The 27,406-nt window shown below is 35.1% G+C and overlaps 2 protein-coding genes across 4 annotated transcripts in view; one reads left to right on the top strand and one right to left on the bottom strand.

The window, feature by feature from the left end:
* LOC129229652 (uncharacterized) overlaps nucleotides 1–1,859 on the bottom strand; it is a 30,132-nt gene extending 28,273 nt beyond the window's left edge. For 2 of the 3 annotated variants that reach the window (XM_054864006.1, XM_054864007.1), the window contains exons 1-2: nucleotides 1,672–1,802; nucleotides 1,381–1,514 (exon numbers count right to left, since the gene is read on the bottom strand). In XM_054864006.1, the coding sequence (XP_054719981.1) occupies nucleotides 1,381–1,514; nucleotides 1,672–1,723 (186 nt within the window). In that variant the 5' untranslated portion in view covers nucleotides 1,724–1,802. Of the gene's footprint in view, nucleotides 1–1,380; nucleotides 1,515–1,671 lie in introns of all 3 variants that reach the window. The other variant, XM_054864008.1, reaches the window with a different exon arrangement.
* Nucleotides 1,860–17,352: 15,493 nt separating this feature from the next.
* LOC129229252 (protein gustavus-like) overlaps nucleotides 17,353–27,406 on the top strand; it is a 39,181-nt gene continuing 29,127 nt past the window's right edge. Inside the window, exon 1 of the mRNA XM_054863519.1 lies at nucleotides 17,353–17,538. The gene's annotated coding sequence lies outside the window, so the exon portion shown is untranslated. The remainder of the gene's footprint in view (nucleotides 17,539–27,406) is intronic.

Here is a 27,406-nt window from a genome sequence, read left to right as displayed (position 1 = left end):
CTGGGCGGTTACGTGTGCATAGTTGTGTGTGTGCGTAGACCTGTGTGCATGCACGTAGGCGTGTGTGAGTGGATGTGTGTGAAGTCGTGTGTATGTGTGTGAACGTGCGTGTGTGTAGGACATGGACGCCTCCGACCAGGAGAAGCGGATAGCTCAAAACCGGAGCAGCCGCGCCGCGCCGCCAGCAGACGGTGGGCGGTGGTGCTGCAAAGGCTTCTGGTCCAAGTTGAAAAAGGCACGAACACCAAAAACAGTCAAATGAGAACAATAAGCAATCGTGATCGCTCAAAAAAAAAAAAACCCACCAAATTCGTACAAAAATGCCCAATTTCAGAAACATTTCAAAAATCCAGGGGGAAAGGGCAATTGAATCCCTGATCACCCATATGACGGGCATGGTTGTATGTGAGTGGGGGGGGGGTTCATGGGACAGAACTGCGCTGCCACTAAAATTTTCTTTACAGGTATTTTGGATTCGTTCTTGGGAGGGGGGGGGGGGTATCACACTCTTGAAGGAAAGGGCACCCCTGCAGGTCATAGAACAAACTTTGCCGTTGATTTTTTTTCGGGGGGTTGAGGAGTATTTAAAGGAGTCTTTTTTCTTTCATTTATGGTGTCTCTTTTTTTTTTGGCGGGGGGGGGGGGGGGGGGGGGACTTTGTACAGATAGCTCCAATGAGTTATTAGAGTCCCTGTATGAAAAGTTTATGACCCTATATGACTCTACCATAAGTATATTAATCAACTAACATATAACCAAATTTCACGGTGAATTTATAATAAAACAAGTAACTGCATTTAAACTGTGTAACTGTTTGTTTGTTTGTGGCTTATTAGTGCTTGCTTTTCAAACGTGGTACAATTCGATTTTTTAAAAATAATTTTTCATATTTGCCTCTTATGTGACATTAAAAATATTTTTAAATTAATTAAAACGAATTGGATGAATAAAACACAATTTAGGAATGGTTCTTAAGTTCAATTATAAACTAATATATTTAAATCATTAAAAATAAAAAATTGTTTTTGTTAAATGTTTTTTTTCTTAACTGTACACCATTAATGAAGTAACTTAACTTGATCCGTAACGATTATATCAAAAGAATTGCTTCATTTTGTTTATCGCCAAATAGGGCGATAAACAAAAGAATCTAGCAACCTTTTTCAAATATGGCGGCTGGATTTAGCTGTATTTAACGGACGGTGACCTATATGGGGTATAACCCTATGAGAACACCACTGGTTAATTCTCTCAAGTTGGTAAATATTTTCATAAAATTCATAAGTAGTGCAGAAGCTGAGTTCCCATGCAAATTAAATCCTGCTATGAGGTTAGAAAACATTTAAGAAAAATATGTAAATAGAAGTAAAATAATAGTACCAAATCAAAATCAATTCGTTTGACAGGTTGTTGCCTCATCAAGTAGGTCCCAGGAGATTCCATATGGTCATGAGTATGGGTATGACCTCCTCCATGGACGTGCCTAACTTGGGTATCTTCAAATGATGTTTTAACTTCGGCAAAAAAGAAAAAAAAAAAACAGCGGTCACATAACACACAGTAAAGCATTAACTAATATAAAAAATATTACTGGAAACAAAAACAAGTCGAAGATTAACTATTTATATGGATGAAAACAACAAATTATCAAGATATTTTTCACTAAAGTACCTTTAATAAAAGTGCAATTCTCATGGGAATCAGACTTCTTAAAAGACTCCATGAATAGAAATTTACCCGACGAAGAAATGTATCAAAATGCCAAATAAAAGATATACCGTACGAAAATGTACTATACTTACTGACACTGAAAGAAAACGCTGTAATCTTGGGAATTTAATCCATTTTGAAATCTTTATATACATTGTAAACAGTTTATAAAGATTCCACGTGATAAGATTAAATTATATTATATTAAACAATGTGAGCAAAGAAAGAGAGATTTGAGCTTCACGGCTCTCCCTTTCAACACACGTAATGCTTGCGTTCGACGAGCTCAACCGGGAGCTACCGATAGATTGATCACGTGATTTCAACAACTATTAAAATTATCATCACTTATTTAGGCATATTTCATATAATTGATTCTTTGAAAACTAATGTTTAATTCAACTCACAAAATAATTTCATTTCTTCCATATCGATGGTTTTCTATTTCCTAGATGGCGCCACCATTTAACTTTTCTCATTCTTTTCTGCCAGTTGATAGGGTAGATGTGTCGTCCATGAACGAACGGGTCAAAAAGAACGAATCCTTAAAATGAACAAATCCGTTCGTTCACCTAAAAAATGAACGATCGTTCTTTTGAACGGAAAGCAGTTTGGAACCTTGCATCGATGCACTTGTGATAAAAAATCGCATTTTCCTTTTTTGAAATATACATTCATCTTCAAATTTTTAACACATTAATCAATCTCAAATTTCCTTTTTCTTAGTGTAGTACAATATATTGAGTTCGAATCTTTTTGCTTTCTGCTTTAATCAGTTTTCTTTAATCGTTGCAGTTCTTCATTTGCAATTTTCCCATGTATCCATTCGTAATGTTTAGTGTGACTTGTTAGGTCCTTCTCACCCATTCTGTCACGAAAATTATTTCTAAAAGTACCTTTTATCACTCTTCTGGTGATCATTTTGTCTTCTATAACACTCCTCCTATCAACTATCATCTGTATTAATTTGATTTTCACCTTGCTTGACGACTTCCCAGTCCCTTAAAGTATTACATTCCATTTCAATTATCCAGAGATTTTAAATAAGGATTATTACTGTCTAATTTTTCCCTCATTTAAAAATATGTGTGTTTTTGAGCAATCACGATTGCTTATTGCTTTCATTTGACTGTTTTTGGCGTCCTATCATTTCATTACCGCACCGCCACCCTCCGCACCATCACCGTCGACCGGCTCCTCACGATATGCTGCTCCTGTAGCGCAAAGCCGTCTCCAGATTGCATCCATGTTCTACACACACGCGCATACATACACAACTACACACACGCACACACACACAAACACATATACACACGCATACATACAGACACCTACACATACACACACACACAAAAACATACACACAACTACCCACACATTCATGCCTGCACACAGACACAAACAAATATGCCTACACACACATACACATACCGCCCCCCCCCACACACACATTTATACACACAAGTACCCACACACTTATGCCAGCACACAGACACAAACACACGCCTACACACACATACCCCTTACACACATACCCCCCACACACAAACACACACGCCTACATACACACACACACACACGACACTCGTGATTGCGAAAAACATAATTTGAATTCAAGATGTTAAAATTCATTTTATTTTTTTATTTTTTGAGCAATCACGATTGCTAATTGTTTTTACTTCACCGTCCTTGATGTCCGGCTCCTTTTTCAACCCCACCGTCCTTTGCAGTCGCGGTACGTCTGGTCGTCTCCCGAGTCGCTGCTCCTGGTCGGTGGCGTCCATGTCCTAGACACACGCATACTCACACACATACACACACACAAACGTGCATATATACAGGTCTGCGCACGCACATAAGACTACACATACACAAATATACACAGGTATAAACGCCCAAGAGGAGGGACAAGAACCGTTTCTAAAAACAAGCGAGTGAGGTGGTAACCAATGAGTAGGGTCCTGTCGCAACTCGTGATTGTGAAAAACATAATTTGAATTCAAAATTTCAAAATTCAAATTAATTTTGAAAATTCGATTTTTTTTTTTTTTTTCTCATTTTCATTGGTACTGTGGAATAATTTTGAAGCTCCATAATATTTAAGTGAGTTTTTTTTTTTTAATTGAGGGGGTGTTTTAGTCTAGAGGCTCGATTTCAAGACAATTTTGCGGGAGTAAAAATAATAATAATAATAATAAAAAATTGAACTTGGACATCTTGAGTTCAAATTATGTTTTTCGCAATCACGAGTGTGTGTGTGTGTATGTATGTAGGCGTGTGTGTTTATGCGTGTGTGGGGGGGGGGGGTATGTGTATGTGTGTAGGCATGTGTGTTTATGTCTGTGTGCAGGTATGAGTGTGTGGGTAGTTGTGTGTATGTGTAGGTGTCTGTACGTATGCGTGTGTGTATGTGTTTGTGTGTGTTTTTGTGTGTGTGTGTATGTGCGTGTATGTATGCGTGTAAGTGTAGGATATGGACGCAACCTGGAGACGGTTTTCGCGAGAGGAGCAGCATCGTTAGGCGGCCGGTCGGCGGTGGTGCTGCAGAGGGTGCTGGGGGGGGGAATAAAATCATAGCATATCAAAACAGTCAAATGAAAGCAATAAGCAATCGTGATTGCTCAAAAAAATTTAAAAAAACTTTAACCATTTTTATAGTATCAAATTTTTATGGGGGTTTTTATTGACGGTTGAGAAGTATAAAAATGTATAATAGTGGGGGGGGATTCAAAATTGAAATCAGTAAAGGCCAACAAAGTGGGGACCCAGAAAAAAAAAGTGTCTACTGGTTGACAAGATTCTAATCCTCCTGGTAATCTGAAACATGAAATTAAGGTTGATCCTTGTTAAACAAGGATGTAAAATTGTCCGGACGTAGCCGATTCGGAAAACAAATTGCGCAAAATGGCGTCGTTTTTTTTTTTTTTTTTTTAATGCCATTTTGGCTTTTTTTTTCAACTTTGGTATTTTTTTAAAAATAGTAAAAAAAAAAAAAAATACAGAAACCCGTAACTGGAGACAATTTTGATAGTATCAAGAAAGTCTGTACCAAATTTCAAATAAATCGGAGCATTAGAACTTGAGATATCTTGTCAACCGTATTGAAAAAAGTTGTTTCGAGAAAAACGCTTTTCAAGTTTGCAGTCGCATTTTGAGCAGTCTGAGTGATTTAATAGTATACTACACTTATCTTTTTTTTTAAACAGCCGTCCCTGCTTTATGCATTGTTCCTATACCTCAAAAACTACATTTTTGGCAAAGCTTTCAGCCGTAAGAGTAGTTCTGCCTTCTTTTGAAACTTCAGAAGCTTACCTCGGAGCATTTGTTACGCTGCTGATCTTGTTTGCTGGCTTTTTCTTTGTCTATCTAGATGCAAATTACTTCTCTTGGACTTTTTTTATCCGTTTTATATTTCAAAATTTGAATTTAACACTGAAAAAATGCACAGTACACGGGGAACGTACATATACGTAGTTGATGGTTTGTCAAGTATAAGTGTGGTTTGTCATATACAACTAGTATGTTGTGGCCATCACGAAACTTTCTTCTATATTTTTCTTTTTTTTTTTTTCTGATCCCTCCCCATGCTTGACGAGGAAGCAATATTCCCAACAAAAACAAAATTACACATGCAAAAACTTGACGACTATCCCAATGTCTGAATTATTGCAAAAGCAAAGCTAAGAGCGAAAATTGAAAGTTTTTTTAAAAGCCTTGCTTGAATTAATTACAAATATTTTATTTGTTAACAAACATAAGATGGCAACAGTTAAAAATTTTAAATCATTGAGATAATATTTCCTATCATTTCCATACAATTAAAATCACGAGAAATACGCAGACGACAATCTATTACGATTTATCTTTCTTATTGTTGCATTAATAAAAATATTTTTATTCGCAAAAAAAAAAAAAAAAATCAACACCTCTTGGAGCGATCGGCGTCAAAATTGAACCAAAGCCTGTTTACACATGGATTCACATATATTCCAAATTTCAACCAGAACGTAGCATTACTTCTTGAGATAGGACACTCAAAATGGAAAAAAAGAACGGGTGATTGCGCTACCCCCTTTTTAGCTGTTGACACAAAAATAAAATCAGTTCTTATACCCACTAAGGGCTACTTGCCGATAAATTTTTCTTTCATTCCGTTCATTATTTCTTGAGATACAGCAGTCACAATTGACGACAAAAAACGTTCTATAGCTCAACCCCCGTTTGCGTTATTGACACCAAAATTGAATCAGCACCTGTTCCTGTTAATACCAACATATGGACCAAATTTTGTTTGATTCCGTCAGTTACTTCCTGAGTAATAGCAAGCACGCGTAACTCGAAAAACGTCCCATTGCTCCACCCCCCTTGGAGGAATTCGCGCCAAAAACTAATGGGCACAAGTTCACATAGGGGCACATATGTGTACCAAATTTCGTTCGATTTCATGCGGTAGTTTTTGTTGTAGAGCGGCCACAAAAAACTGGTCACACACAGACGTGACACACATACACACACACATACACACACACATACAGACAGACAGACATTTTCCAAAAATGGTCGAAATGGACTCAGCACACCTCAAAACGTTCGAATCCGTCAAAATTCGAAATTCGAAAATTTGCACGAATCCAATACTTTCTTCTATATATTAGATATAGAAGAAAGTAAAAAAGAATTTATCTTAACAAAATTAACTATAACTCCGGAAATAATTTGAATTTCCGTAAATCATCTCAGAGGCGTATTCTTAAAGGTCTAAACTTTGAAAATATGAAAAGGAAAAAATGTTGATTTTTTTTAAATTTCTAGACTTGAATACCCTCTTAAATTAGCTGGTACTCCGGCTGAGCTACCAATTTATTTGTAGTTACTTTTTTCGTTATCTCTATTGGTAATACTATATGCATGTATACAGTAGTGTAGCTGGAAAAAATATTTGAAAGACAGCACCTTTTTTTTTTTTTTTTTTTTTTTTTTGAGTAGATGTCATGGTTGACAGATGTTTGTTTTAGGGTCAAAAAAGGTTAGTTTCAACAACTTAACTTACGCCAGTTTTTATGTAAAAAGCAGACGTATTATGATTATAATACTTTTGTTAAGTGTATGTTATTAAAATTTTAATAAGCATTTCTTTATTCTCGTGTTTAATATTGTAGCCTGTTTCTTTCTTTCTTCTTCTTCTTTTTTTTTTTTTTTTTGTAGTTTTTTGTTACATTTTTTGTAAAATTTAGCCTAAAGTACAGATTAAAAACTATTTTTTGCTTTATTTTCACTCTAAGTACTACGCTTAGAGATATATTTCTAACTAGAATTAGTGCACTTTTCACGTAAGTTCAATTTTGCAAATTTTCTACGGTAACAAACAGTTTATTTATTTATTTATTTTTTTATAGTAAAACATAATAACCTGCGATTTTCGGAAGGAGAACATGTCTTACCATTCGGAAACTGAGAAATATCTTACAGGATTACCTTAATTGCTTTATGCATCTAAACCTGAATAATGTTTTTTTAATTCATTTTTCATAACCACAATTATGTTCCTACTTTCAGATAAGTTTAGTTATTTTTCCTTCAAAGAATATTGCTGACCATAATGAATCATTTCGAATGTACGTGAGTATGTCGTGCAGAGAGATTACTTATAACTTTTTACCCTAGTAGCACCCGATATCGTAGCGTCATCTATACGTCATTGCCGTACATCGTTTCATCTACTCGATATCGTATATCGTTTCTATTGTATAGCTCGTCATCGTCACGATCACGAGAAACGACATTTTACAAAATTCCTTATAATAGTCATATTTCAAAACTGTACGGTAATTTTATGAATAAAATGGTATAAATCAAAAATAATCCTGCTTTAATAAAGAAAAATCAAATATTTGAAATTTCACGCACTTCTCTAATCGCGACGTGATGACGCTCACGTTATCGTTGTAATATCGAATGCGATATTGTTACGATAGCGCATGCTCTGTCGGGTTAGACATCGTTTTTTATCGTGACCCGATGACGCATTGATATAGTACTGGTAAATTTTGCGATATCGTCGTACGTTATGTGCTACTAGGGAAATGAACGAAGTCGTTCAAATGAACGAGTTAAATGAACGGATCAAAAGAATGAACGGTCCTCTGATGAGCGGATCATTAAAAAGAACGACACTGCCCACTTCTAGTATATGGACACTACTGTATACTAGCCCCCCCCCCCCCGTGAGTGGCGGATCCAGCCGATTGTTTTGGGAGGGGCCATCCGAAATTTTTGAACAAACTCCTCAGGGCCGAATTTAGCTCCATGCTGTCCCTAGGCAAATTTGAAATCTGCCGCCCCCTCCCCCCCCCCTAAAAAAGAAAAATATCCTTAACTCAAAAAAACGTAAAATAGTGTTCCCCAGATTCAAACTGTTAAACTTATGAAGAAATGATGGCGTTTCACACTCTGAGGCGCCCCGACGAAATGCAGTGTCGCCAGATGGTCAAATCCAGATTTCCCCAATTCCCTTCCAACTTTTCCCCAAAAAGCAATGTTTTCTACCAAAATTCCCCAAATGCAAAAATTATTTTTCCACTAATATTTTCATAAAATGAATCGACTTTCTCTAATATTTTTATCTCTTGAAAATTTTTTTTTCCCCAGATAACCAAATTTTCTTATAAATTTCCCCAACTTTTTTTTCTTCCCATTTTCACTTTTTTTTTTTTTTTTTGTCTTCTTTATCTTTATCTTAACTAATAATAAAGCTGAAAGTCTCTTTGTCTGGATATCTCTTTGTCCGGATCTCTTTCTGTATGTCATTACCTCTAACGCGCATATAGCGCCAAGACCGTTCGGCCGATTTTCATGAAATTTGACAAAGAATTAGTTTGTAGCATGGGGGTGTGCACCTTTAAGCAATTTTTTGAAAATTCGATTTTGCTCTTTTTCTATTCCAATTTTAAGAACATTTTACCGAGCAATACACAGGGGGACCAAAAGACCTATTAATTTTCTACTACGGGCAAAGCCGTGCAGGTGCCACTAGTCATAAATACAAGCGCCTGACCAAGAGATAAGCAATAACCAAATTTTTTTTCTACTCGCATTCACTACTCTGGTTCTGTATGTACATTTAAACTATGATTTTGTATAAATTTATCCAAGAACACTCTTCATCGCACTTATTTTTTAACCGACTTCAAAAAGGAGGCGGTTATCAGTTCATACCGTATGTATGTTTTTTTTTTTTTTTTTTTTTTTTTTTTTTGTCCACTCACAGCGTCTCACCTAGTGAACCGATTTTGATGATTCTTTTTTTAATGGATAGGGGATGGTTCAACTTAGGTCCCATTACTTTGTTTGACCATATTTGTCCTTTAGAAAAAAAGTTATGGGCAAAAAACAATAAATTTCATGCAATTTCCCTGTTAAATGATTAAATTTAAAACCCATTGTTATGAAAGTTTGGTGCCATACGACAGTAACATTAATAGTAATCGTAATGATAATTTTGAATGAAGGCTTCTCTGAAGCAAGCATCAAGTTTCTTCAGGGGGGATATTTCGATAATAATCGGGAATCTGGCGCTGTCGTCTCATTTTTGGCGTAAATAATTTTATCTTGGTAACCTTGCTGATTTATAGAACCCTATGTGACTTATCGAAATCTTCCCTTCTTCAGTGCTATTGCTCCATAGTGGGGGTAAATCTGACCTGGAAGCGAGGTGATGCAGTGATTAGGATCTGCTTAGCCTTCACAATGCTACCATTAGGTTTGCCTCAACTACAGTAGTATTTTTTCGTTATCATCTGTGCCAGTAACAAATGATGGGAGCTAAGTAAGAAAATACAGAATTGCATCATGAGCAACTTTAATGCTGTGAAATGTAAATTAGTTATGAAAAACGTAATACTTAAATGGTTATAATTAAATTAACTACACATTAATTCTAAAGAGGAACAAAGATAAGTTTTTAGTGCCAATCGCTTAAAGTTTAAAGCATGTTTATAGTTTTTTTTTTTTTAGTATAGAGCATTTTTATGAAAAAAATAAGGTGAAGTTTCGTGTACTATTTCTAAAATACCTACATTTACACTAAAAAGAATGAAATAAAAAAATTTTGAAAAAAAAAATACAACCGACTTCAAAATTGCTCTAAAAAGTAAAAAATAATTTTATTCTTTAAACATCATCGATAATGCTTTTAAACATAATTTTTGAAGTTGGCGCAAAAACGAATAGATAAAATCATTCACAGCCATAACTCAACTACAACTATAAATTTAACCAGGCCCAGTTTCTTCACTATCACATAAATTATGCATTGATGACAACATATTTGAATAACGATATAAATGTTTCGTTCGTAACTGTGGATGCTTTTCTGAAAAAAATATGAAAGAAGCATGGTTACACTGGATTTTACGTTTTGTTTTTACTCCAACTTCAAAAATTATGTTTAAAAGCATTATCGATGGTGTTTAAAGAATAAAATTATTTTTTACTTTTTAGAGCAATTTTGAAGTCGGTTCTATTTTTTTTTTTTTTTCAAAATTTTTTTAAACCTGTTTCACGTATCAACTAGTTACTCACGCAGAACATTAGTGCGAATTCCATTGCATAATATTCCACATAATGCGATATGCGAATTCCATAAAGTTGAGCAAAGGTAACTGACCCATTGCTGTTTGATACAAACAATGTTCCCACTACTTCTTGACGTGAATTTAAGTACGGAAAAAATTCTTTTTTCCCCGAGGTTTTTTTTCCCCCAGGTTTTCCCCAAGGAAAAAATTTTTCCCCAAAGAATTCCTCTCAAAACCCATTTCCCCAAAATTTCTCCAGAGAGCACCAGATTTCCCCAAAATGGGGAAATTTCGCCCAATCTGGCAACACTGACGAAATGATCACAGTGGTTTCCCAAAAAAATTTTTATTCGGCAAATTTTGCTGACGATTCGGCAAATACCATGATTGAAAAACATTTGACTTTCATACGATGTGTGAAAGTAATCATTAATAAATTATAAGAAAAAATTGTCTCTGTTGAAAATGATAGAATGCTAATATTTTACTTTCAAGAATAACAACTGAATTCAAAAAATATTTATTATAATAGCAAATTTGCCGTCCCTGAAAAGTTTGCCGCCCTAGGCAGCTGTCTACTCTGCCTATCGGGAAATTGGGCCCTGATAACTCCCCAGAAATTTTATTAAAATGAAGTTTTAAAAACTCAATTTTCGGGGTATCGAGACATTAGGTGAGGAGGTGGATTTAGGAATCTCCCTCGAATATGTTTCAAAATTTAAATTTCCGAGTAATTTTTGAAAATTAGGAAACTAAAAACGCATTTTGTGTATTTTTGATAAAGTACGGAGAAAGGTCAGGTTTCGGACGCTGGCCCCAAAATACTTTTTGAAAATAAAGTTTAGAAACCAAAATATTCTGTCATTATACATTGAGAAGTTAGAAGAGGAGAGGTGCTCTTCTAGCTCTTCAGCTGTCCAGCCTAAAAATGCACCTTTAGGTAATGTTTGCTTACATTAAAGGAAATGTGAAGGTGCTTAGAATCCTTCCTTCCTGGAAATATTTTGCCTTTGAAGCTCTAAAAATTCGATTTTTAACAATATTTATACATACTTTAGAAAGGGATGGAAGATTCGTGAGCTCCTCCAAAAAACCTCCTTTTAAAACTATCATCACGATATAAACTAGGGAGGCAGGGGGTCCTATCAAAACTCGTTTGTAATTGAAGTCCCAAAAAAAATATTTAAGTTGCTTTTAAGCAATTTAAGTGATAAGGGCTGGATAAGTTAGTTTCCGTTGACATTTTTTCCAAATAAAAGACTTAAAATGCAATTTTTTGCTACATATCAAGGCGCTTGTGAAAGGGCATGGGAAAAGGGGTTCTCCTCCTAGTTTCGAAATTAAAGCCTTAAAAATTAAAATTTAGGCATTCTTTGGTCTTGTGAACAATAGGTATACTCTGAGAACCGCAACATTTAGAGATCGCCCAAGGATCTGTAGTTAGAATCAAGAAATGATGTAAAAGATGGAGAAAATATTTTGGAAATAGAAATTTTATTTTGAGGATAGCGATATAATTTATCCCCCAATTAAAGCCCATACTTCTTTCCCAGTAAAATACATGCATTAAATTTTGTTATATCTCATAATATTTTGTCTTTTTTTTCCCTTAAAATTTTTTCTACAATCACAAGGCTTCGGGAGGGGCCATGGCCCCTATGGCCCCCCTCTAAATCCGCCCCTTCCCCCGTCCCTGCTGTAAACCAGAGGTTCCCAAACTTTTTTGATTCGCGGCACCGCAAATAAAAGAATTAGAATTTTCTTAGGACACCCTAATGCCTAATCTATCTCTTTTTTAAAAACAATATTGATACCACGGATACTGTGCAGCATCCCTCATCAATTCCTGCGACACCCATTTTGGGAATTTTAGCCATCCATTTTGCATTTCTTTAAACAATCTTTTAGATTTATAGTTATTTTTCTTTGAGCAATCACGATTGCTTATTGTTTTCATTTGCACGCAGTCGATGTCCTATCCTTCTGAGGTCCATGTTGTGTTGGATGCTTCTTTTTTTTTTTTTTTTTTCTTTCAAGTGTTACTTTAGGGATGACATGGGCTACACGTTTTATACATGTCCCATGACAAAACACACAAAATGTGTTTTCACATGGTAAAGAAATAAGTGTGACAAATTCAAATCTGAAAACAGCTAAGAGCTGTTTACGAATTAAACTTCATGCTCTTGAATTAATAAGAACCGAACAAAATTTTGTCTTTCCAGTTAGATAATATTGTGTCTAGGAACTGATTGCAAAAAAAAAAAAAAAATGCTATAATGCGTAAGAAGCCCAAGGTAAACCTTTTTATAGTTAAATAAATGAGAAAAAAAAAAGGCATAACGCGAGAAATATTTTTTTTTGTAACTGTTACAGAAGTATATATACTCCGCTTGTAAAGAGTAAAAAGATGCTGACTGAATAAAAACCTTGAATGTTACTAAACAATTTTACACTTCAAATATTCGGCAATATAGCTTCAAATATTAAACTTTTTCCTTTGCTACTTCCAAACACAACCTGCGAAAAATCCTGTTACAGGCTGTACTCATTTGTTTATTGTTCCTTCTATAATTGCCCCATCGGTCAAGTTCCGGATGTGATCGATGTTGTTTTGTGATCGATGAATTGTGTAAGCTAACTAGTTCCTGCTTAAAACAAAATACTTTTATTTTCGACAACTATTTTTTCCGAATGATCGAGGGTCTCGCGATGAACCCGTTGAGTCCAATCTTAAGCGACTTTTAAATGCACTATTTTGAGGTTAAATTATTTAAAATTTTACGTCAGGTACGTTGATGATATTTTTGTTCTTTTGGACTCGTCTTTCCGTGACTATGATAGTCTTTTGTCGGTTTTAAACTGTATTGATCCACATATTCAATTCACCTTTGAAATGGAATCTAACAATCATCTCTCTTTCTTGGATGTTTCCATCACTCGTTCAGACAATAATTTTATCACTACTGTTTTCCGTAAACCCTTTGCAGTCATTCTTCCCCCACATAAATTATCTGTTCATCCCCCTCAACAAAAATTAGCGGCATTCAGAACTTTTGTTTTCCGGGCTTTAACGATTTGTTCTAATTCCAATTTACTCGCTGCAGAATTGAATTATTTAAAAAGTGTTGCATTGGATCGGGGGTTTACAACTGACATCATTGACACCATACACAGGAAACTTATCAGTTCAACTTATAAAAATCAAGCACTGTGTAAGATGAATTATTCTAACTTGGTTGTTTTACCCTTTTTTTCAAGAATCAGTCTTCAAATCACAAGAATTTTTAAAAAGTTTATTTTTTCAGTTGCATTTTCCCCTGTCAACAAACTTAAATTTTCGCAACAAAAACACCCGGTTCCTGAACTTGACCGATGGGGCATTTATAGTATTTCTTGTCAGTGTCAAATGATATACATAGGACAGACCCGACGTTCTCTTAAATTCCGTATTAAGGAACATGAAAATTATGTCAAGAAGCAAGATTTAAAACGTTCCTCGATTACACAACACTATTGGTCTTTCAATCATATTTTCGACTTTTCTTCTGCCAAGGTGGGTGCCATGGGTGTTCCTCGATTTATGATTTAGATTTTTGGGAATCCTATTACATTTGGAACTAGTATGTTGTGGCCATCACGAAACTTTCTTCTAAATTTTTCTTTTTTTTCTGATCCCTCCCCATGCTTGACGAGGAAGCAATATTCCCAACAAAAACAAAATTACACATGCAAAAAACTTGACGACCATCCCAATGTCTGAATTATTGCAAAAGCAAAGCAAAGAGCGAAAATTGAAAGTTATTTTAAAAGCCTTGCTTGAATTAATTACAAATATTTTATTTGTTAACAAACATAAAATGGCAACAGTTAAAAATTTTAAATCATTGAGATAATATTTCCGATCATTTCCATACAATTAAAATCACGAGAAATACGCAGACGACAATCTATTACGATTTATCTTTCTTATTGTTGCGTTAATAAAGCTATTTTTATTTGCAAAAAAAAAAAAATCAACGCCTCTTGGAGCGATTGGTGTCAAAATTGAACCAAAGCCTGTTTACATATGGATTCACATATATTCCAAATTTCAACCAGAACGTAGCATTACTTCTTGAGATAGGGCACTCACAATGGAAAAAAAGAACGCTCGATTGCGCTACCCCCCCTTTTTAGCTGTTGACACCAAAATAAAATCATCTCTTATACCCACTAAGGGCTACTCGCCGATAAATTTTTCTTTCATTCCGTTCATTATTTCTTGAGATACAGCAGTCACAATTGACGACAAAAAACGTTCTATAGCTCACGCCCCCGTTTGAGTTATTGACACCAAAATTGAATGAGCACCTGTTCCTGTTAATGGCAACATATGGACCAAATTTTTTTTTGATTCCGCCAGTTACTTCCTGAGGAATAGCAAGCACGCGTAACTCAAAAAACGTCCCATTGCTCCACCCCCCTTGGAGGAATTCGCGCCAAAAACCAATAGGCACAAGTTCACATAGGGGAACATATGTGTACCAAATTTCGTTCGATTTCATGCGGTAGTTTTTCCTGTAGAGCGGCCACAAAAAACTGATCACACACAGACGTGACACACACACGGACACACATACACACACACAGACAGACAGACATTTTCCAAAAATAGTCGAAATGGACTCACCACACCTCAAAACGTTTGAATCCGTCAAAATTCGAAATTCGAAAATTTGCACGAATCCAATACTTTCTTCTATATATTAGATATAGAAGAAAGTAAAAATTCTGCTTCAATAGTTAATGATTTGTTGAGTACTCCCCCTTTCCCCAGTGTTTGGAAATCTTATCTTTAAAAACTTTTTTCTTTTTGTGACGTTTTTCCGCACTGTAGGTGTCGTTGCTGTTCTGTGACGCATGTGTTTCCGGTTTCCATGTCTATTTACTTTGCTTCCTTCCATTTTTCTTCATTTTGTCGTTCGGTCTACATTGTGTGGACTTTTCGTTCTTCTTTTATGCACTAATGAAGGGGCTTGCATATGACAGCCCCGAAACAGCTGTTTGCTGTGTTTTTAACTCTATTTTATTACTTTATTTGTACTTTATGCACGTTGTTGTCGTTTTTACTCATTTCATAGTTTTCGACCAAAGTTTTCGACTGCTTTTTTACAACTCAAAGTTATGATTGGAAGCTAGATAATGATAAGAAATTCTCTTCATGACTTGAAACGCACTTTTATTCGTTTGTGGTCTCATTTTCTTGGAATTTTCGAAAACCAAAGGAATATTTTTCAGGGTCTTTTCTGACCCTGAAAAGTTATTTTTCCTTTTGAATGCATTTTGAAAAGTGCTTAGTATTTTTTTAAAAAATCTGTTATTTGTATTTGATGCGATACTAATAAAAAATAGATCATGCCATACATAAGGCGATTCTTTTCTCTTTTATTATATTTTACACTATTCATTCCTTGTAAAACAAATAAAAAACAGCTCATTCAAATACGTTTTTTACCTTATAGACGCAAATGAAGTATGATCGCTGTCAGATCACTTGACCCCGCGATTTCTAATATAAAATATCGACTTTGAAAATATTACGTAAGAATAGGTTTGACTCCCCCCTCCCCCACAGTAAGGGAATATAGAGATTTTTCTAAACACCCCTCCCCCTCGGGACCCTTACGTAATTAATGAATGGCCCCTTAACGCATACATAAGGCCCATTTTCAGAGGATGGATTTAGGAGTGTGAACCCCCTTCCTCGGAAATTTAATAGCATAAATCTTTAATTTTCCCTAAATAGTTAAATATTTTTTTATTTTGCTCCCCCCCCCCCCCTTCGTCTTTTTTTTGAGCAATCACATTGCTTATTTTTCTCATTTGATTGTTATGAATTCCTATGATTTTATTCCCCCCCCCCCGCCTCCCTCTGCAGCACCACCTTCGACCAGCCCCTCCAGGTTGCTCCTTTAGCGAAAACTGTCTCCAGGTTGCGGCCATATCCTACACACAAACACACGCATACACACACACATACCCATACACTCATGCCTGCACACAGACACAAACACACATGCCTACATACACACACACACACACACACACATCCCTACTAGCACACGACGTACGACGATATCGTAAAAGTTACCAATGCTATATCGATGCGTCATCGGGTCTCGATATAAAACGATGTCCAATCTGACAGAGCGTGCTATATTGTGATAATATCGTTGCGCGTCATTGTAACGATAGCGCAGCCGTCATTGTGCACACATCGTTTTGCGCATAGTTACGATGTCTTCCTATATCGTTTACAAGTCATTGTTACCATAACGTAAGCGTCATGGTGTCGCGATGAGAGAGGTGGGTGAAATTTCAAAAAATTTTTTTTTGATAAAACTGGATTATTTGATATTTATTCTATTTTATCCATAAAATAACGGTACAGCATTGAAATATGACTATTATAAACAATTATGTAAAATGTCGTTTTTCGTGATATCTTGACGATGACGCGCTATACAGTAGAAACAATGAACGATATCCGGTAGATGAAACGATATACGGCAATGACGTATAGTTAACGGCACGATATTGTGGGGATGTGATTGCGAAAAACAATGTAAAAATGCAATTTATTTATTTTATTTATTTATTTTTTTTTTTGCCTTTTATGAGTGAAATACTTACGTTTAACTTAAAATTGATCCATAACCTGTCATAATAGTGGTATAGTGCCTGGTAATAATTTTTAAAAACGCAATCTAAACGTTGTAGTATATAGAAATTGGAAGGGAGAAAGGCACAGAAATAAAAGAACCGTCCCCGGAAAAGAAATTCTGAATGCAGACACACGAGCGATAGCTTCGGTTTGGATATCGTGACTGTGCTAGTATATATGTGTTAAATGAAAAAAAAAAGGGGGGGGGAGGGGATGCGTGACGTCCCACACAGGACATTCGGACGTTCGCTTCGTCCCTCTGGTGAAATTATCGCATGATCGATCATAGTTTTTGTTTCGATGCTGGCATCTCTGGCATGAAGAAGTCACATGACTTCCGAAAAATTGACGCCATCTTGTGTGTGTATGTTTTCCTGCATGTCATAAAAAATAATATATGTTATTTTTTATAGACCTTTGTAGGTATATCTCCCTATTTTTCCTAATATTTATCTCGGTGTAGCCATGTGAAACGGATCTTCTCTTCTAGCCACTGATGTGATACTTCAAGATGCAGTTGAGTAGGAAATATGTCAGTCAATATTAAAGGTAAGCAGATATACAAAGGCATTTCATTGTTTTATGAAAAAGAAAAGTTGAAACTCTTTTTAAATGCTATTATCTATGTGTTTTAATATTCCTTTTGCTGGTAGATTATTGATTTCTTTCAGTAATTCGTAGCGCAAAATTTTTCTGTCCGAAGTAGTAGTGACAGTAGGTTGTGAGGTAAACTCCTTAATTGACGTTTCTTTCATTAATTAATCTAGCGTTATTTTCCCATTTTTGTACGTTTTGCAAGATTCATGTATGATTTTCAGTGCATTTATTCAAAAAGTGATGTTATATGTATGAGCAGGCCTTTGTTAATGTCTAAGGTCATTCATACGCAAGAACAAGGAAATAGTCATTCACTTAAGTAGTTCATTGCATCGAAAATGAAATCAACTTTCCTTCAATGACCAATTTTGGGATTGAATTATTGCAATAGCATCGGTGAAAATATAATTGCTAAGTCTTAATTTTTAGATAAACTCTAAGACTTTAATTTACACATTTACGTTGGTGGTTCAAAACATCGCTTTATAAAAGGCTTAAAATAATTTGGAATCAATTGAAGACCAAACAAATCAGAATGGAAGTGATTAAAATAAAGGTTATTTCAAATTATATAAAAAAACACTCACACACACAAATGCTTTGGATTGTTTAGATTGTCTTTGATATTTTTAACGTGAGAAATTTAGATTAATTTTAAAGATAAAAGTTTCAATTTAAACATTTATTTCGTTTCTAAATCTTGACATAGAATGAGAAACAATTATCATCTAATTAGCTCTCCGAAAGAATATCAAGTTTTTTAATGAAAAGTTAAAAGTAAGTAAAACTATATAAAAGCAGCACTATATAGACTGCAGTTCTAATGCCACTCTTACAAGAAAAAAAAAGTCACTCTACTCTTAAACTTAAATGTTAAACAGGGGCAGACGCAGAAATAATTAAATGGGGAAAGGGGGGGGGGGAATAATGATTAACGTAATTTTTTGTCAAGGGAAAGGTTAACTCCCCCCCCCCCCACTCAACTGGTACCTATAAATCATCTTTTTTTTTAACATTTTAAGTTAATTAAGTGCCAAACCCTACTGTGTTTACTGGTTTCATCAGAATAATCTTGATGTTCTCTTGAAAATGAAGTTATTTTCCTGATTTGTCCTGAATTTTAGTAAAAATTTCCAATGAATACTATTTTTGACAAGAAAACAATGTTTTATTGATGTTTGTGATTACAAGTTGCAAATTACTGAAGCATATATTTAGATTTTCTGCACTTAGTGCAAGAGAGCATGAAAAGTTCCAAGTTCATTTCTTATCTGTGGGCATTACATATTTTCCTATCTTATATCTGTTTGATTATATTATACTCCCAAGCATCAAATTGTTTATCACTAAATGACATGCCTATTGTTTTGGTGTATTTTTATTTATAAACATTAAATAAAAGTATTTTTGTACTGCAGGTATTTTAACCCTTAACAGGAGAGGTGCGATCTTGCAGATCACTCAAAAGTTCATCCCATACCCCTATTTTATTTTCAGTCCAATTGAATAGTTTTTCCCCAAAAGCTTTTTGTTTTGTGACCTTGAACAACTGCCTTGCTTATCAGCATCTTTTGGCGAGTGCAACTGGTTTAAATTTCATTGCAGTCTTTAGAAGGGGTTTGTGAGACTACCTCCCCTTCAGTGTTAGAATTTTCGGCTGTAGTAGACATGGTTCTTAACAATAGAACCGCGGATATAGGTTCATTTATCTTATCCACGTTATGCGGAAGAAATGAAAAATATTCTAGATAAGGTTCAGAATTGTTTGAAATGTTTACAAAAATTACGCAATGATGTTCTAAGGACAATAAAGGCTTAATTATTCTTGGAAATACGACGTGAAATACTAATAGTTAAAGGGCTGTAAAAATTTTCTCGTATGTGATTGTGATATAATAAATTTTCTGGTATTAAAATGTCCTGTACATATTAAGCAACTAAAATAAAATCATTGATTGATAATAGATTCATTTTTATTACGAGCAGTAAATTACAGTTGGCTTTCTGTTTAACGACTTTCAAGGGACCACAAAAAATCGTCCTTCAGTAGAAAGCGTCCTTAAATAGAATGCTTTTAGTGGACCATCTGGGGGACTGTAAAACGTCTTCGTTAAATAGAGAAAGTTGTTAAATAGAGCATGGTTAAGCAGGTAGCGAACTGTATTTACTGCAACATATGATTTATCTCGAAAAATCTTCAGGCACTTGTTAAATTTTCTGGAAAATGTATATTTCAGTTCAAAATTCAAAAATATTTTTTTACTGTGCAAACAAAAGTACTAAAGAATATTTAAGGGAATTTACTGGAATTTATCTTACTTACATGATTTTTTAAAAAAAGGTAAAGTAGAACGGTCTCCCAGACCTTACGTCCCCTGTTATGACCTACTTTTTCACCTCGGGTTAATTTGCTCTTTTCATTTTCAGTCTCATTTTCTTATGTTGTAAGTGCCTGTATTTTTTTTTTTTTTTTATTTCAGTATGTTGGTACTATTTTAAATTTTAATTGATCAAAACCAATTCAACATTAAGTGCTAGCTTTAGATAAAATCCTTCTTTATCATGTGGCAAAATTTATAAAAAGATTTCAGGTGATAAAAATATGCTCAGTAAGATATTGTCAAATATATTTTGGAATACAGTGAAACCTCTTTGAGCGGCCACCTCTCTGTTCCGCAAAATTTTGGCCATTGAGAGATGGTGGGTTTTCGTTAGAGTTACAATATAATTCTATAATAGACTTTATACAGTTGAAGCTCCATTTATCGAACTTCCACATATCAAAATTTTCTATATATCGAAATCCCAGCAAATTTCCATGTTCATTACATAGAAAAAGTGTTTCTATATATCGAAAAAATCTCTATGTATCGAAATAACTTTCCAGACATTCGTAGATTTTTTTTCCACTTTAGACTCTTTGTCTCATCAAAAATGAAAATTAGGGGAGAAAATTATGTTCGCTTACGGTTGCCTCGAAACTCAAATAAGGAATCTGGGGTTGAGGGGTATGTAAATAGGTCGTTGTTCCATTCTAGAGTTCTTAAATCTCCTCAAGTTTATTTCAAATCTTAGTTGTAACCATTAACACTGTCAAATCAGTTTCAAGTTATCCCTTTTGTCTGTTGATTATCTTTCCTAGTCTTTTTAGCTTCAGGGAAAATCATTAAAGTTAAATAGATTGATTTTGTACTTTTCTCTCTATTACATTGTCAAAACGGAAATCCCCTCATGTTGCGGATCAAGTAGAATTGCCGAAGGAATGAAGATGTATGAAGGCACAAAAATTTAATTTCTGTTAATTTTTCAATTATTAATTTTCATTTAATGCGATGCTCGTATAAATTAGAAATTGAGTTTTATGCACGAAAATTAACTTTTATTTTTAATGTTTTAGAAGATTTTTATGATAAACTAAGATCGTGTCTAAATATCGAAATTTCTACATATCAAATTTTTTTCCGGCGATACTACTTCGATATATGGAGGTCCAACTTTATAAGCAAGACACATGCACAGTAGGAAGTTTGAGACCATTCTAAAATGAAAATGGTATATTATTTAATTATTGTTTACATTTTTCGAAGAAAGGATACAATTTGTGATTTAAGTTTTTAATCTTCTCTAACAATTGTTTTTAAAATTGAATTCAAAATGATAAATAAATTGCTCTAACCAATTTATTTGACATTACATCTGAATTTCCAATGACTTTATTTATTATCCTCAAAATCATTTCAATTGAAGGTTTAGTTTGCTAATGATTACAAAACGTAAATTCATTGTCAGAGGCCGAATTAGTGCCTGAGAGGCATAAAAATGTATTTGCTCAAAAGAGGTTAATTACACACAATTAACTGGTTAGTTAATTTAAACCACTTTAAAACTAATGCTAGATTTGATTGAAAAATGCTTATTTTTACTGACTCGTTAACCAGAAAATGACTCTCTCAGTCGGCAGTGTAATTATCAAAGCTCTTCATTGCTGTTTTGTGCTGAAAAGAATTCAAAATTGTACTCTATTAATTCTCTCGACAATTTTTTGCATTCATATTGCTCAGAATTTCAATGTGTAGTTTTAGATTCATAAAATGATCCCCGACAGTGTTGCTTGCTACACATAGATTACACGTACACACCATGGGTGCACGACCTTCCGTCTTAGGATGGATTTCCGTCTTGGACAAAATTTCCGAGACGGAGGTCGAGACGGAAAGAAATTCGATGACTTCAGTTTTTACTTAAAAAGAAAAATGGAGTGTTTGAAAAATATGGTTTAATATTACTGGACCGTTCCATAACCACGAATTTACATAACCATGGGCTTGTTTTGTTTGCGTGCTTTTGAAGGAGTGACTTTTAGACTCGCGCGGTTTGACCTTTTTTAGGTTGCTCTGTTATTTCCTTCCAACTGCAGACCGCGAAGTTGCTCGCTATTCTCCCAAATTTCTTTAATTAAACATCTTTTACTTGAAAATTTAGTCTTTTCTCTTGCATTTTTTATCATCCTTTCGTTTTTTCTTCATTTGCGTTTTTTTTTTTTGCAAACTTTATATGCATAAATGAAAATTATGTGCGCTCTTAAAATGTCTTAAAGTTGAATCTGAATCGCCGATTGAGAGTGATTGCTGATGGGATGAAATGTTTATGCCATACCAAAGGGCGTTCACCATCCCAGGTAAAACGGAAACTATCAGGGATTTTGAAGATTTTAGTCAAAATGGGAATTTTGGAAAGAATCGGGGGAAAATTTCAAGCTGGTTTGAAACACCAATGGGCAACTGTTTCTGCATTTTTGACATGTTTTTGGTAAAATATTCTAAAACTTGAGGAATCACTAAATTCCAATGTCTTTCAATCTAACACCCGCTAGAATGGAAATATGGAGGGGAGGGGGGGAGAGAGCGCGAAGGGAAAAGAAGAAAATAACGGCAGCACGAGTTTGGGAAAAAACGCTGCTCTTGCAATAAGTAAGAATAAGTCTGAAAATTAACCCACGATACTGTGGTCTTAAAACGTTTATATTTTGGACAATCTAAGAGGGGGGAGGGGGGTTACTCAAGGGCTCTAGAATAAAATATCGAAAAACTGAATTGAAAGCCATTTTTGAAGCTAGGAGTGGTTCGGGATTTCTGCTCTGCAAATTATTAAAAGTTAAGTCAAAATGATTAGGCTGTTTTAATGATGTAAAAGTGGGGAGGAGGAGGTTAAAAAAAAATCGAAAACTGGAGTCCTAAAAACACTAGTTTAAGCAATCATTGGTGAATTTATGAGAGATGGTTTTGGTGTTCTAATTGGAAAATGTTTTGTAGCTGATGTATTAAAAACTATTTGAGGCTATACTTACATGACTTAAGGAAGTTGAGTCTATACTTAAATGACTTAATGGAGTTTGCGGGGGGGGGGGGGGGGCGCATGAAAGAATTCCCCATGCTGAAACTATGCTATTTTGACTATTTTTGAGTGAGTTAAGAGTTAGGGATTTCTGGGGTGTTTCTCGAAACATTTTCGAAATTGAAGTCTTGAAACTTTGGGATGTCTTTGGCAATATAGGGAGGGGAGTTGCTTTTTCAATAGAAAAATAAATCTGAAACACAAACTTACACTGCTTTCAGTAAACACAATGGGGGTGGGTATATTCTGCCGCCCAGCCCGAAATGTTTTGGTTTCTGAAATTTTAAGAGCTCTGGTTTGGGCTATCTTTGGAGGACTGAAGGGGGAAGGGAGTAGGAAGCTTGTTTCAAAAAGTTTCAGAAATTACAGTTTTAAAACTTTTAGACGGTCATAAGTCATATATATAGGTACTATTCCTAGAAAAAAATTTAGAAACTGAAGTCTTAAAAACGCAAATTTAGGATATTTGTGGTGAACTCAGAGGAAGGGGTTTGGAAGTTCTCTTCCGAAAATTTTTCGAAGCTGAAATATATTTTAGTGCCTTAAGAGGGTTGTGATTTGGAGGCCCTCCCTGGGGTGAGGATTCAGTTCCCCTATTTATTTTGTTTTTAAATTAATGAATATTGGAAAGTACCTCGTTTAAAAAATATATCTACTTCTCTGAAGCGGTTTTTTATTGCTAATTTCACCACCTGCTATCTTATAAAAGAATTATTTTTCAAATGAAGACTGTGGGGTAATAGTACCATTTTATTATATCATTAGTCGCCTATACCCTTCCCCCTCATTTTCTTCTTTTCTGGTTTGATGGCGCTACCATGGGTAAACGATCAGAACTGATTCATGTTGTTTAAGTGAAAATGTTATGTCCCAAGCGATTTTACTGCTGCAATAAAAATGTTTACGATCGTAAAAAAACTAATGGCGGTAAGCGCCAAACGCTTTTACCCGTAAACATTATTCAACATTGTCTAAAATTGCGTTTTTGTAACTTCAATTTCGAAATATTGCCGGAGGAGAGTTCCTAAACTTCATCCCTTCGATAATGCATTCAAAAAGGGTATAACATGTTGTGAAAGATGGACAATTTCGTTTTTAAAGCTTCAATTTCGGGGAGAGCCCACAGCGTTCCCCCTCTTTCTCTAACATTTTTGAAATTCGCCCAATATTGTGGTTTTGGGACTATCAGTTTGAAAAAAATGATGTAAGAGAGTCACTAAACCTCCTTTCCCTGAACTTTACCAAAATTGCCTACTATTGCGTTTTTTGGACTTCAATTAAAAAACTTTTATAGAGGTGAGCCCCCAGACCCCCCATTTTTGGCGACTGTTAGGTTTTTGAAATTACGGTATCAAAACGCTTAAATATTACCATTTAAACTAGGTTCATGTTGTTAGAAAAGTCAAAATCTTAAAATACAAATCAAACCAAGATTCCAAAACTGGCATAGTTAAAATCTACAGCATTTATACATATTTTTTTCCCTTAAGCATGCATGCTTGGGGGGGGGGGGGGGGGCGACTGAAAATATTTTCCGTCTTGGACACTTCACCAAACTTGCTCCCATGGTACACACTCACCAACTAATAAAATAAACATGAGTGACATATTTACTTCAAAATTATCAGAATTCGTTAAAGGCCGAGAAGAATTCTCCTCTTTGAACTGAAAAGCTATAAATTAAAAATAGAAAGTGAATAGATTTCCCTGAAAGATGGAATGGACATATCCATTTAGCGGCCCTTTAGAAGGGTTGAGTGGCCGTTGCAGTGGTGTTTTTAACATTAAGTCTATGGGCTAAAACTCCGTGTGGTGACTAGAGCAGAATAGTTCCAACATAGTCCATGCATGTCGTAAAAGGCGACTAAAATGGACACCCAATCTTAGGTGTGAGGCACCATGTGGATGGATAGATGGTGTCTGGGTTGTATGATGTCTAAACGATTCCCTCGAGGAACCGGACGAAACCTCGTTGTAATTTGCCTTGCACTCGTACAGGGTGATTGTTCGTGTGTTGACCTTTTACCACCGCCCAGTTCCCAGCTCCTTCGGAGCCAGATACTGACTTAAGGGAGAGAACCAGCAACCTTGCTGCTGGAGGAGTTGAGGGTGCGGGTCTGCAACCCACCGACTGGTGAGGAAGCGTTCCTGCAACCCATCGACACTGCAGTAAGGGGGCAGGGTGCACTCATTTATGCACAAAAATGCAACAGGCGCAGGCAGGAGAGGGGAGGCTGTTACAGAAGGTGAAAGCCACTGGGCCAGCCATTCCTGAGAAGGTAGGAGAAACCAGAGGACTGCTTCTCAGCAGTCGCTGCTAGCTGATTGGTCAATGTTTTTCCGGTTACGCATTTAAACTCTCCCTTGACCTTGATTCATCCATTTGTTCATTTCGCACTGAGGAAGGAGGCTATTGCCTCCGAAACATGTCTGCGTTTTTAAAAACTTTTTATCCTTTTTGTGCTTTTAAACGTTGTTCCATTTTTATCTAATTTACCTTGCACAAAACTATCGCTTTTCAGACTAGTGAAAAGACCAATTGCCTTCCTAATAGTATTTCTATTCAGACTTAAGAACTCTTTTGCCCAAATACTAGGGCTACTCCTTTTTAGTTCCTTTGCTTGACATTGCTGTTTTGAGTCATGCCTGTTATGATACTGTTTTTTCAAATATCAAAAACAGCAGTCCTTATGAGATTTTTTGCAATCCCTGTTTCTAATTCAGGATGAACAAAAGAAGTATTGGAGCTTTTTCTAGCAATGTCTTCAGTTATTTCATTACTTTTCACACTTGAATGCTCAGTTGAGAGTGACCTTATTTTATTCAGCTTCATGAGAGTGCATAGCATATTATATAGCATTCTCAAACAATGTGGGATGTCATTACAACCTTATTTAACACATTTTAGGCAGCTTGGTTATCATTATCAGAGCCAGGGTTGAGTTTTGCACTGTCCGAAACTTATAATTTTTAACAAATAAGTACAGTAAAACCCCTTTAATACGAACCTTAATGAGGCCAATATTTTTTTTTCTCGATAGAGAGGTGTCCACAGCGCAGGGGTTTAATAATGTTATTTACCTTGGAATCTGGGAATTATTATTATCAGCACAAAAGGCGTGTCTGTTAGGATGGATTTTACTGTATTTGATAATATTTTTCTCTGAAATGTTCTTGTAAAAATATTTTACTTAAAAAATTGTCAATAACTCTATTACATAAAAACTTCCTTATATAAAAGTTGGTAGACTTATAAAAGGAAATTCACAATACTATCAAGACAACTAATTTCAGTTCCATTTATAACTCAAGGGAATATTATTAAATTTGTAATATTTGGGTGCAAAAAAAAAAAGCTCCGTTTTTTTAATGGTTTTTGCATATAAGTTTTTCATGATGTTGTAACAAAAATTCTTTTTTAAGTCATAGATTAGAGAAAAATAAATTTATGATTAAATATATGCACTTATATTTTTAAATTTGTGCAATTTCCTTTTTTTATTTATATTTTTAATATAATACATTCTGTAACCACAAAAAATTGTGATTTATTGCATTTTAGTCAGTTATTGCACTATACATGGGCAGATCCAGGGAGGGGGCCATTTCCCCCTCCGAGAAAGTTTTAAGAATAGTTAAAGTCCCCCTTTTTGGGCAAAAATGCAAAAAAATTCCCTTATAAGCATTCAAAGTCTAACAATAAGGAAACCAAGAGCGAGGCCATAGCCACCCAAAAAGTTTCAAAAATAGTCAAAAACCTTTTTTTGGAGCTAAATATTAAAAAATCCTTATTATTCCTCGAAAGTCTAACAAGAATATAAAAATGCCGGGGAGCCAGAAAACCACTCTGAGGAAGTTCCAAGTATAGTTTTTTAAACCCTCTTTTCTAACTTAAATTGAAAAAAAACTTCATTGTAATTCGTGTGAAGTTTAACAAGAATGGAAACAATGCCAGAGGGGGGGGGGGGGGTGGCATGGTCACCAGGGTTGCCAGACGTCCCGGATTTCAAGGGACAATCCCGTATTTTAAAAGATTGTCCCGGGGAACTTCCATACGGGACGGCTAAAGTCCCGTATTCTAGCTGATAACAATATTTTACAGAGCGAGACATTATTTTAAGGGAAGAAAATAAAGTAAAACAAAAAATCTGAAATAAAAAGCAATAAGAAAATCATGTGGCAACAATCGCAAAAATTATTTTCGTTTTATTTGGTTTTTGTTTTGGCGGCAGACCATGAGGAGCCGAATGATTGCTTCCACTTTGCTCATTGACTAATTTTGGAAATATATTCAATTTATATTATATAATTTTGGAAAACTCTGCGCATGCGTCGTCAATCACGATGAAAACTATTTTTATACTTTGATTGGCGACATTTTGTAAGGTTTAATGCTTTGTTACGATTGACTTTTTCAGATTTTTCA

Source organism: Uloborus diversus, chromosome 9, assembly GCF_026930045.1.
Source record: "Uloborus diversus isolate 005 chromosome 9, Udiv.v.3.1, whole genome shotgun sequence".
Classification (NCBI taxonomy): Eukaryota; Metazoa; Arthropoda; class Arachnida; order Araneae; family Uloboridae; genus Uloborus; species Uloborus diversus.
Note: the sequence above shows the minus strand (reverse complement) of the source record. Positions and strands in the feature narration are given on the sequence as shown.